The sequence below is a fragment of the Chiloscyllium plagiosum genome, unplaced genomic scaffold (assembly GCF_037043375.1).
Source record: "Chiloscyllium plagiosum isolate Xiang-an unplaced genomic scaffold, Cpla_swu_hap1 HiC_scaffold_11, whole genome shotgun sequence".
Taxonomy (NCBI): domain Eukaryota; kingdom Metazoa; phylum Chordata; class Chondrichthyes; order Orectolobiformes; family Hemiscylliidae; genus Chiloscyllium; species Chiloscyllium plagiosum.
In genome coordinates this window covers 26535489-26548171 of record NW_028270149.1, presented here as the reverse complement: position 1 = coordinate 26548171, position 12683 = coordinate 26535489, and the positions used below count along the sequence as shown (strand labels likewise).

Here is a 12683-nt window from a genome sequence, read left to right as displayed (position 1 = left end):
AAAAGAGGGTTGATAAAGATGAACAAACAAATTATTTCCACTGGCTGGGGATTCTAGAGCGAAGGGTCAGAGCCTGACAGTTTAGGTCAGACTGTTCAGGAGAGATTTTGGGAAATCTACAAATGGTGATATATATTTGGAACTCTGTACAAATGGCACTGGATGCTGAATCAGTTGTGAATTTGAACTCAATTTTATTAATCAAAGGTATTGAGAGATATTGGCCAAGAGCAGGTATATGGAGTTAGGCCACAGATCAACCATGATCTCATTGAATGATGGAACAGGCTTGAGAGGCCAAATGGTCAACTTGAAACAGGAATGGACAAGATCTCAGGTGCTTGCTCTGACTAGCATGAAATCAGAATAGGTATCTTGTCATTAAAGAGGAAACTGCAAGACTTTATTAAAATGAAATTTATTTTAACTGCGTGTTATGATCCCAGCTGATATTACTACTGGACAAGTGTGATCGCAGAATTTAATTTGGCAAAATGAATTTTTAATTTAATGTGGTCATTCATAAACATAAAAAGCATTCATGACACCTTGTGCAAGGCTGTAGATTTTCTTTAACAATAAAACAGTAATTTATTGATTAGGAACAAAAATTATACAAAACAAGCTATCTAAATACGCATCAAAATGTAGAAAGATCTTAAAATGCCAGCAAAACAGTTTTCACGGAACTTTCTAACGCCACTTTACAGAAAATTTTATTGAGAGATTACCCTTTTACTTCAAATATTTGTTTGACTTCTCTGATCCTTCCCAGCTCTTTATTGTGAACTGTGAAGTTTTCCTGCATGTATGCTTACAAAACTGAAAGCCTGGACTTCCTCCGTCTTTTAATAATCTGCAGATTTATAACCAAAAACTCTGGTCCAGAAGTTTCACAAACAAAATTTCTGCGAAGATAAATTATTTCTGGAGCTGTTCAGAACTCCTTTCCAGGAGAGAACAGATATTGTGCTTCTGACCCCTAATCAGGACTTTAAGCTGTTCTAAAACATCATCTCTGGGTTTCCTAAGCTAAAATCAATCCTCCATAATTATTCTAAAACAAGCCCTTGATGTTTACGCTGTTTGCTAATACTATTTGATAGGTTTATAACAATCTTACATGAATATTTCAGGGGTCCCTGCTTTCGCTAACATATACTGTATTAGACCAATATTCTAGAAGAACAAAATGACCCTGTTATTTGTAAAAGCCTTTCAAAAAATAAGTAACCAACACACAAATTCTCAAGATTATATTAAAAGGTATGTCTGTATAGGGCAAATACCCTTGCTATAGAATCAGTATTAAGAAAGGTTTATCAGAGAAATGTAGAAAATTTACAATTGGCTGGTTGGTCAATATTGTTGACTACTTAACCTTTCTTTGAAAATTGTAACTAAAAAGCACATTTTCCTCATCAAAAGTACAGAGCTTTGTTAAAGTGATATGCAAACAAAGCAAGATATGAGGAATAAACTTGTTTGCAGACCGTAGTTAGTGTATCAAATCCACTGCCTGGAAATGTGGTAAAGGCTGGCTGGAGGCATACAATACACCATTGGATGATTATCTGGGTAGCAATTATGTTCAGGGATATAGGGTAGAAAGCAAACAGTAGTCAGTAGAATTGGCTCAAAAACAATGTAACTGACTGGCCCCCGCATGCACCATAATGATTCGGTGATTAGCCATTCTTGCTGTGGATTAGCTATGTATTACAATGCAATTGATTGACATTTCTGACTTCGTCTTCTGTTGTAATACCCTTCAAAGTAGCAGTTCTGGAAGTTAAAAGTATGACCCAGAGCATTTGTCTCAGCTTTACATGATTTTTTTTTTAAAATTACCTTCGGGCAGATGGATTCCATCTGGGAATGCAGTCCATTTTCTGAAGTGTTGGTGGTAAAGCCTAGATTGCTTGAAGTCCAAGAGATGATTTGTGCTAGTGGCTCTGTTTTGAAAGTCAGTTTTACAATAAGGCCATTTGATCAGTCCTGGGTTCTTGATTTAAAAACATGAGTTCCAAACAGCTTTTGAAATATTTTTCCACATTGTTTCTAGTATGAAATTCTCTTCAATTGTTCTGATTAACAATAAAGCTAGAACAAGCTAGAATGCAGAGAGTTCAACCAGTGACAGCCACATTCTGTGATTGAATATAAAAAAGTGAAACTTTGTAGTCATGGTGAGTTTCCAGTAACTGTAGACTAGAACAGTGATTCTCAACCCATTTTTTGGCCACGACCCTCCTAGGAGCTCTTCTCAGGTTGCAAGGCCCCATCTCTCTCTCTCCACCCCGCCACCCCCCCCCCCCCCTTCAAACAGGGGTACAGCACGAACAGATAAATAGAAATTACTCAAAGGAATTGCCTGAATTGCTGCTTTGGCATTCAAATTCATGACATGAGATATTATTATGGACACTGAAGACAGGATAAGCGACTCATCAATGTTGTGAGCGTTTCAATTTTTAGCCATCAGTTTACTAATTTTGTGTGATACAACACAAGACCCTTCTCTACTTTCTGTGATGCTTGAGTAAGCATTTGTTTTGCCGTAGGTCTTCTCTTGAAATGATCTCCAAGGTTTTTGAAGAAATCTAAGGGCTTATCCTTCTTATCTGGATGTGCGGTATCCAAATTTTTTTTCAATTTGCTTGGCTTCATGCTTTCATTTGACAATGTAGTCTTGCAGTTCAAATACATGGGCAAAGATGGGTTTTGCAGAGATGCAGTGAAACCATACAATAAGTATTCCACTGAATACTGCTGACACTTTTTCGCCAAGGAACTCCTGGGTAGGATTATTTCTGAAAATATTATAAATAGTCATGAGGTACTTCGTACAAGGAAAATAACGAACAAATGAGCTAGGATACAAAATCCTAGCAAGACATGCTGATCTTCGGATAATGATATATGGTGATAATGGACGCGAGAATCCTTGATTCAATACGTTGAGCCGGTGTAGTCTGATTTCCGACTGACTCTGAAGTCAGGCTGTGTGGGAGGAGCTTAAACAATTAATTTACCAGGTGTGCCCAATTCAAACTGTGTTGGAACGATATTATAAATAGGAGGGAAACCATTGAGTTCAATGAAGTTTGTTGCTTGGTTATTTCATTGTTTCAATTACCAGGGCTCCCATAAATCCTTGGTGCTCCCCTTTTCTCAGTTTTCTATCTGTGGCCCCCTTCAAATGTGCCAGGCCCCCTAAGGGGGCCATATGGCCCCCATTGAGAATGGCTGGACTAGAAGGCAGTCTTAACCTACTCACTGAAGTAAGGGAGAGTTATCAAAAAATTCCTTTGCACTCTTCATACTCATTTGCATAGTAATGTTTACCTTTTTTTGGCAGCAATGTTAGCCAAGGAAGTTAAATAAAAATTAAATCTTGATCCGTGCAGAAACTTGGAGCAGTTATGCAAAATGGAACTAAATGTGCCTGTATATCACTCCATTTATACTGGACCAGTCGGTATGGAGGGCCAAGGTGCCTGTCTCCGCGCTGTAGGACTCTATGACTATGTTGTTGATTAAAAAAAATTGTCCACTGTTTATCGAAACGCTGTGTGAATGAAGTATGGATCTCCAATTTTGCAACCAGCGTTCTAGGTTGGCTTACAGATTTCAAGAAAATTTGTTATTAGCATATCAACCCAGATGCTGTGGTGGTCATGAAATTGTTGGCATTCACCTTATTCCTGTGAAACAATCAGTTTCTGCAAATGCTCTGATTAATAATGATTAGATTACTTACTTAGTGTGGAAACAGGCCCTTCAGCCCAACAAGTCCACACCAACCCTCTGTAAAGCAACCCACCCAGACCAATTCCCCTACATTTACCCCTTCACCTAACATTACGGGCAATTTAGCATGGCCAATTCACCTAACCTGCACATTTTTGGACTGTGGGAGGAAACAGGAGCACCCGGAGGAAACCCACACAGACACAGGAAGAACGTGCAAACTACACACAGTTGCCCGAGACGGGAATTGAACCTAGGTCTCTGGCGCTGTGAGGCAGCAGTGCTATTCACTGTGCCATCGTGCCGCCCACAATAATGTTAAAGTTGACTTCAGTGATTCTGTTTCTCCAGGAGATGCCCCCGCCGCTTCAATTTGGGGGTTCTTTGGAAAAAGCTGCACCTTTCTCAATGCAATGAAACTGAGGGGTTTTTATTTAGTGGTGTATGAACTTCATAATTGCTGCTAAATCCATCGCTGGCCTTGTGAAACCATTTTATCGAGTGTTGAATTACACCCATTTTTTAAAAAAAAATTCAAACTGAAAGAACTTGAGATAGAAACTAATGATTTTAATTATAGAGATATCCCTCGCTTTTTGAAAGTTTGCTTTACGCCACTTTTACAAAAAAACCTACATTGGTACCTGTTTTTGCTAGAGAAATTAAGAATTATGGGACTGGGTGGGTTACTCTTCGGAGAGTCGGTGTGGACTTGTTGGGCCGAAGGTCCTGTTTCCAAACTGTAGGTAATCTAATCTAATTGAAAGAAATCTGAAGAGGATTTTTGCTTTTGCGGAGAAAGGTGACATTTTTTCCATATAAATTAATGCTGCTTTGCTTTGCGCCTTTTCAGCTTATGAAAAGCCTCAAAGGAACGCTCTACTTTTGGATAGTGGGGGATACCTATATGAACATTGAAATTAAAATTAACCATATTAAATGTCTGTCATTTGCTTTGTTGTCTGTCAGTAATTTCATGTGATAAGTTACATAGTTGCATGCTGACATGACTGCACCTGCTTCCACTTGACTTGTACCCAAATACTGGGGGGGATCATTCAATGGTACCAGTCCTTAAGATTTGATGGACAGGGTTCCTTTTGTTTCGCAAGTCTTTCAGTTTCCTTTTTAGAGGAAGATCGATTCCTCCTTAAGTTCTTTATTGTAGCACAATCCTCAAGCCAATTCAGACCACAATCAAGAATAAAATAATAAAAAAAGAATTTTTATAGTAACCTGAATTGTTTTCATCCTTTGATTATTGCATTGTGGAAAGGGATTTGTAAGCAGTGAGTCCTTTCTGTGAAGAATTTGCATTTCAGTGTCTTGCTGTTCCAAAATGAATTAAGAATTATATTTGTTTGAAGGGGCTTTCACCTTTTCATCACTTGCATCTGTTAAATGAGCAGTAAAGCTTAGACAAAGAAAAGCAAACAGAGACAATTGAATGTAATATGCATCATATTTCAGTCACTTTACTGCCTGAATAGTATGTATTGCATTCTAAGACATTGTATTCAATAATCTTGCATTGGTTGCAATGGTACTTTTGACATTTTATTTGTTTAAAAAAAAAAGCACAGCTTTACCTATAACGTATACAAACCCTACAAGCAAATGATTTTATTTTCCCAGCAAAAATGTATTTGAATCACCTAATGGGTGAGAAGTTGGTTTTATTTGAAAATATGAAACATTTAAGTCACTTCTTGAGCTGGATGCCTTATCCATGTTTCCACAGTGTGACTTCGGTGATCTTCTCACTCATGTCGTTGGTAACGTTAAAATTTTGGGGAACATACATTGAACCTGTTTGACAAACAGCCACCTTTAGGACAGAATTGTTGTTCAGTGCAATTTTCATTTGCACCAGTTTGAATTACTAATTTGGAACCTATGGCTTGTATATACCAAGGACCGCAATTTGGCTTTTTTGTAAAATTGTTTTAACTCATACTTTTTATAAGCACAAATCAATGTAACAGTCCCAGGAATTGAACATAAATTATCCCTGCAAGCTAATGGTTTCTAACTAAATAGATTCTCATTTGCAAGGTAGGAAAACAACCATCATTAAAGACACATACCCTTTTTAAAAAAGGTTGTCTTTTGTTTTCTGCATCATCTAGGACACGTCCATCAGTTAAATTCTGCATTGAATAAAACCCCTCCAGTGTGGAAATAGATCATTCAGCCCAACAAGTCCACACCAACTCTCTAAAGAGTATCCCACACAGACTGTCACCCCTATCCCTATAGCTCTGCATTTCCCATGGCTAACTCACCTAACCTACATATCCTTGGACACTGAGCAACTTACCATGACCAGTTCACCAGTCTGCACATCTTTGGACTGAGAGGAACCTAGAGCATCCGGAGCCACACAGAAGCAGGAAGAATGTGCAAGCTCCACACAGGCAGTCACCCAAGGCTGGAATTGAAGCCAAGTCCCTGGCAGTGCTGTTCACTGTGACACCCCATTTCTCTAAGACTGATCTTGCAAGTAATTTATAAGAATGCATCTTTATTTAGATTTATCAGTACTGTACATCATTCACCAAAAATCGGTTTGTGACAATTAGTGTACTGCAGCCAGCTAATAGTGACTGGTACTTTAGAAGTATAAAACTGGTAGTTATTCTGATTATGGACATATATCTAATACTTATGTCTTTAAATTCTTGATGCATCTTTGAAGAATTATTGAAAGGCTTATGTCAATTAAGGAGAGTCAGCCCGGATTTGTGAAATCAGATTGTTTGACTAATCCAGTGACATTTTTGGAATATGTAACAGAAAAGGTTGATGTAGCTAACACATTGCTGTCCCCTTGGCTTTTATGATAGTGTTGGCAGAGAACCACATAAAAGGGTGAGTGAACAAAGTTGATACTCCCAGTCTTGACTGCATGGATTTTTTTTTTGAAAAAAAGACTGAAAACAGTGAGTTGTTTTCCAGACTTTGTGATTGTAACCAGTGGATCAGTGACCATTATCTTAACAAATGACTGTTGAATCTTGCTGACTGGCCTGTGTTGTTGCAAGTTATTGTGTTAACTCTTCGAATTATTTTAATCAATGTCTTAAATTTTCAGGATAATTCATGAAATATTTCTGAATTTGAAAGATGTTGAATATAATTATAGATAATAGTATGCTCTGGTTCTCCCAAGAGTCAACTGACTGGTTTTTAAAAAAAGTTCAGAAATGTGATGCATGTTGCCAACTACTTACTGTATCTACTGATTTCAGCTAGGATCACAGAATTATTGAATTGAACTCTTCTTTTTCCATAAAGAGCAATTTAAAACATGAACGAGATGTTAGTAGTTTATTGTTTTAGTAGTGATCTTGAGATTGACCGAAAGTGCAGGATTGAGTTTTATTTTAAGCAAAATATTCTAATTATTGCTAGCATTGCTTTCGCAGCTATAATGTTTGCATTTTTTTTTAAATAGGATCACATTTTAGCAGAGATACTTCAAAACCAGAAAGATTTCATTGTGGGCTACCACGAGCATGACTCTCTCCTGGACCACAAGGAGGAAGAAGAGCTAAGTGAGGAGGACAGAAAAGCAGCATGGGCTGAATATGAAGCAGAAAAGAAAGTAAGGAACATTAACTGCAATGTAATGTCAAACATTTAAATTCCGATAGAGAATAATATATCTGGCCTAAAATAACAATTCTGTGCAAATTTAAAAATAGAGGGAAATCACCCTAACGTTGATAGAAAAATTGGATTAATATGTATAGAACCATTTAGTTTATTGGCACAATTAATCTTGAAAAAGTTTTAAATCCTATAACCAAAATGTAACTGTTACTATTGGCAACATTTTTAAACTTGAACATTTAATTTTCTTGTTTCTATTTTGAAATGATTGGAACTTGGCTTTTGTGGGAGTTTTATTGAAAAATATGGAGGAAACCATTTTGTTACCAAATGTAAACTTGTACTTGAATGCACTTACTTATGCAGATCATGTTACAATAAATCATCTCAATAAAATCTCATAGGCCCACCTAAAAGGAATAGTAACTTAGAAAAGGAGGAATCCAGATACCATGAAGCTCGCTAAAATAGATGGAATTTGAAGACCTTTGTAGCACAAATAGGCTGTCAGACAGCAGTGGTGGGGGGAGGGTTTGTGGTTTTCTTTAAAACTACAGATTCTTGATTGTTTCATACCGTTGCAGTCATAGGAAATGTACAGAAAGTTTGGATATAAATTGTCAGCAATCTGGGCAACTTCAAGTGTGGGTTCCAACTGTTTGCTGTTTCACAGCTCCACAGGATATTCTAAACCTACATATACCTATAGAGCTCTATGAATGCCAATAATATTAGAATACTATTCAGTCTGGCCATGACCACATGCTTTCTGATTTAAGCACACAACAGAAATTAGTCTCTATCAAGTTGGTCAGGTAATCAGAGGGAAATGATCGAAATGACCATCTTTAAATTCCTGTTTAAGCTGAATAATTAAAATGCAACAATGGAGATAACAGGAAAACAGTGAAGGAAGTTTCATTGTTCATGGATAGTTGGTTTTAAATTTCACTTTATTACAATCTGAATAAGAAGATATTGTCGGGCTGTAAGATAAACTTTTAAGTTTTCATGCCATTGGAAGGTTTTAGAATGAAAAACATGACTTTTTTTAAAAATCTCCTCCCAGGGTCTCTCCTTGCGGACTAACGTTGCAAGCGGGATTAATTTCCCTGCTGTCAATTTCGGCTTGCAGGCTGCACATTTTCCGTTCAACATAGCAACTTTGTCCACGATGAGTAATCAACAGCTGGAGGTGGGTAATATGATCTACATCTTAACTAGTGATCTCAATACCTTAATAGTAATTAGGTTGGCTATTTGAGGCTAAAAGCACTCTGAGATTAATATGTTCTAATACAATATAATACTATATTGTAGCGTTACATCTCTGTTTGTTAATTCTCAGTGGAAGGGCACTTGTTTCGAGTTGTAAAGTACATAAACTTAACTGCATTTACAGAACTAAGCCAGAGATGTTGCTGTTTCTTAAATTGCTTTTGAAGTTTGCTTTGGTAACTAGTATTCTATATAAAAAGATGTAACTTTACAGTTATGTTTGATTCTATTCATAGATATTGTGATTTGGTGTGTGATTCCTGGTTGACTTGATTTTCCTTCCTTCCCTGCTCCAAAAACTCAACAGTTGATCAGTCGTAATGCTGACATTTTGCACACAGCCGGTTTACTGTGTTTCAGTAGTAATTACATGGTCAGTATAATTTGCATGAATGATGGCTGTGACAATTTAATTTTAAAGGTGAGATGGATGATTGGCACTCCTACAGTCCTGTTAGGAAGGGAATTCCTATATGCAATATATTTTGGTCAGCATTCAGAAATCACTTCAATTTTCCTGATGCGAATAATAAAAAAATGCCCAAATTAGTCTGTCCTCCTGGTTCACACTTAGAGCAAGACATGATTGTAAGGATTGCTTCAGTCTTATTTTGTTGATCATATAATGATTAAGTTATTGCAAGTAAAATTTAAGTATATTGTATATATGTGATCTTTGCTGTACTCCTTCTTATTTGAGATTTTTCTTTTTTCTTAAGGATCTTATCAATCAAGGCAGGGAAAAGGTCGTTGAAGCCAGTACTAGTATAGCAGGAGTGAGAGCAGAGGCTCTTGAAGACCTAATTGCACAAGTGGTAAGGCATTTAAGCATGCATCCCTTGAAGGAAAAAAAAGAGTAATTTATTTTAATTAGCAGTAGACTGTTCAAATATATCTGCATTTTGTTGCTGCTATCAAGTTGATCTTTTAGTAGCAGTACGTAGTTTCTCACCATCAAAGCCGTTTTTTCATAAAACACATTACATCATTTTGTGGTTTATAACTTTGCATTGATCTGAGACTCAAAAGTGCTGTATGTTGGAGCATTTTGTAAGTGCTTCGGAACATTAAACACAGAAAAGGTTATAAAAATGTTTAATTAAAAACAAAATAATTCACCATTTTAATACTGTTAATCTTGGCTTTTGTGCTGGCTATTTTAGAGCAGGCTGATTGTTCACACATGGTTTTGGTCAAAATAAAAGATATTTGGCTGAATTCCTGTAGGTTTTTTTTAAAAATCATTATTACTCATTAAATACTGAAGGACTTGTAATAAAGACAGTCAATCTCTGGTGGAAAATCTTTTTTTTAGATTTTTTTAAATGTAAATTGAGGAAATTGCAGAGTAACGATTTAAGAACTCTTTCAATTGGAATGCAAGTTAGTTGTTCCTTTTTGATGGAGTGTTTGTCACACCTGTAAGACAAACTAAGCTTTTTCCTCAAAAGAATTCTTCAGAAAAATCTGTTTCTTGTTTAGTTCTTTGCCTACCGTAGGAAACTTCTGTCATGCCAGACACCTCTACTGCCTCTCCTCATGCCATGCTTTTAGTCTAGGTTTCAAAGTCTTCATCGGAATTTGGAGGCACTGTGTGGGTTTGGCCGAGAATGCTAACCTCGTGTTTTGCATGAAAAGGAGACAAAGTTGGCTTGTCTTAGTCTTTTTATTGCTAGACAAAACCAAAATTGAGCGGCTTTGTTATTTAATTAATTATGCTTTAGACCCAATTCTGTTTTTGTTAGTTTGAAAGTTATTATTTGATTAGAATAGCTTATGATCTCAACACCTTGACTAAAGCATAAAATGCAAAGAATTGTCTTTATATATAATTGTGACAAATTAACCCTGTTTAAGCCACATCTGTAGGCATAAGAACAGAGTTTAAAAATTCATCCTGTCAAGTCTGAAGATTTCCATTATGTTGTGGTTCTGTTCGCCGAGCTGGGAATTTGTGTTGCAGACGTTTCGTCCCCTGTCTAGGTGACATCCTCAGTGCTTGGGAGCCTCCTGTGAAGCGCTTCTGTGATGTTTCCTCCGGCATTTATAGTGGTTTGTCTCTGCCGCTTCCGGTTGTCAGTTCCAGCTGTCCATTGCAGTGGTCGTTGGGTCCAGATCGATGTGCTTATTGATTGAATCTGTGGATGAGTGCCATGCCTCTAGGAATTCCCTGGCTGTTCTCTTTGGTTTGTCCTATAATAGTAATGTTGTCCCAGTCGAGCTCATGTTGCTTGTCATCTGCGTGTGTGGCTACTAAGGATAGCTGGTCGTGTCGTTTCTTGGCTAGTTGGTGTTCATGGATGCGGATCGTTAGCTGTCTTCCTGTTTTTATTGACAAAACGTGAACTAGTTTCAGATAAATTTGTTCTCTGTTCATGTGCTTTGCAAATATGTAAGCTGCAAGTTACTTAGGAACTTGTTTTCAGCCAGAATTTTCTGGCCACTTGTAAAGAAACCAACCAGGTTGAGATTAACTTTTAATTCCGCAAGTCTTTTTTGCTTGTTTTCCAGGTTGGTAGTCATTTTAACAGTTGTTTCTTTTCTTTAGTGGAAAGAGAATCCCAACCTGACTGAGGAACAAGTTCAAGCAGTATCACTGACGAAACAAGCCAGTCAAGAACTTGAAATAAAACGCAGAGAAGCCATGTACAATGATGTCCTTTCAAAGCAGCAGATGGTAAGAACTATACTCCTCCTGTGACACAGTGGTGGTGTCCCTACCCCTGACCTGGAAGGCCTGGGTTCCATTCCCACCCATTCCAGCATCGCTGAACAGCTCGTGTTTTTTTTTTAAAGACTTGTCATAGTAGCCCTTTTTTTCAATAAACACTGATGTCAAAAGTCTAAATCGCAAAAACATTTGCTATCTTTATTCAGTTAACTGACTGGGTAAAGAAGAGTTGGTTTTTGGGGCACATCTGTCTTTGCCAATTTCTTCATTAAAATTGAAAATTCTTCATTGTTCAACTAAGGTTGGTTTGAAAATGTTTTTTAAAAATGTCAATTCACAATTTCAAAAACATAAACCCTTTAGATTGGAAACAATTAGATAAACAAGCTTATCCTGTTGAATATATTTATTCTTTATCACTGACTTTATATTTTTATATTGAATATTGATTGAAAGGATGCATACAATTTTCACGTTTCTATTCTAATTGCTAGTTGTTTATGCAAAATGTGTTAACCGAATTAATGACTAACTTTCAGTAACGTGGTCCACTTAGTTGCTATATAGGTAAAACTTCATGTAGCTGACATACAGCAGAGATTTGAGATATAAATACAATTTTCAGGAGCTCCACAAGGCCACTTAATTAATTACATTTCTTAGTAGAGCACATTTGCACAAGTTACTATGGTGTCATTAAAATGTACAACTTGTATCAAGGGATTAATTTCCTATGAAGACCTGTGTTAAGACTGGTTACAAATTCTGAAGTTACTGTTTAAGATTATAAATTATCTTCTGGAAATTGTCAAGTGTTTATATTTTTTTATAAAACAGTATTATCAAATTGGTAAAAACAATGACTGCAGATGCTGGAAACCAGAGTCTAGATTAGAGTGGTGCTGGAAAAGCACAGCAATTCAGGCAGCATCCGAGGAGCAAAAGCCCTTCATCAGTATTATCAAATAGTCAAATCTTTTTAATAACTATAATTCATTTTACTGAAAATTGTACAATTTAATTCACTAACTCAATTTATTTACTTACGTATTACACAAATTGATGTTTCCTTCTCAAATGAGCTTTTCTTGGAAATATCCACCTTTCCAGTTCAGGAACTGTCATCCAGAAATTAATTTCTGTACCACATGCAAAATAAACCTCTTGCCACAGGAATAGGAATCACTGTTTGAATAGCTTCTTCTAGAACAGTTTGTATCCAAATGAGTATTGAACATCTGGATAAACTGAACATCTTTGAGGATTCCATTTAGCAGTGTCTAAGCAACTTTATTTTCGAAGATCTGAGTTGAAATTGGGTACATCCTTGTGGGTGGAAAAGCATTTTATGTAATGGTTCCCCAAG

General features: G+C 36.7%; 1 protein-coding gene across 4 annotated transcripts in view; it reads left to right on the top strand.

The window, feature by feature from the left end:
* The window catches only part of atrx (ATRX chromatin remodeler), a 238029-nt gene that overhangs the window by 220302 nt on the left and 5044 nt on the right, over positions 1–12683 (top strand). For all 4 annotated transcript variants that reach the window (XM_043704988.2, XM_043704986.2, XM_087991918.1 and 1 more), the window contains 4 exons: positions 7211–7360; positions 8438–8563; positions 9366–9461; positions 11195–11323. In XM_043704988.2, the coding sequence (XP_043560923.2) occupies positions 7211–7360; positions 8438–8563; positions 9366–9461; positions 11195–11323 (501 nt within the window). The remainder of the gene's footprint in view (positions 1–7210; positions 7361–8437; positions 8564–9365; positions 9462–11194; positions 11324–12683) is intronic.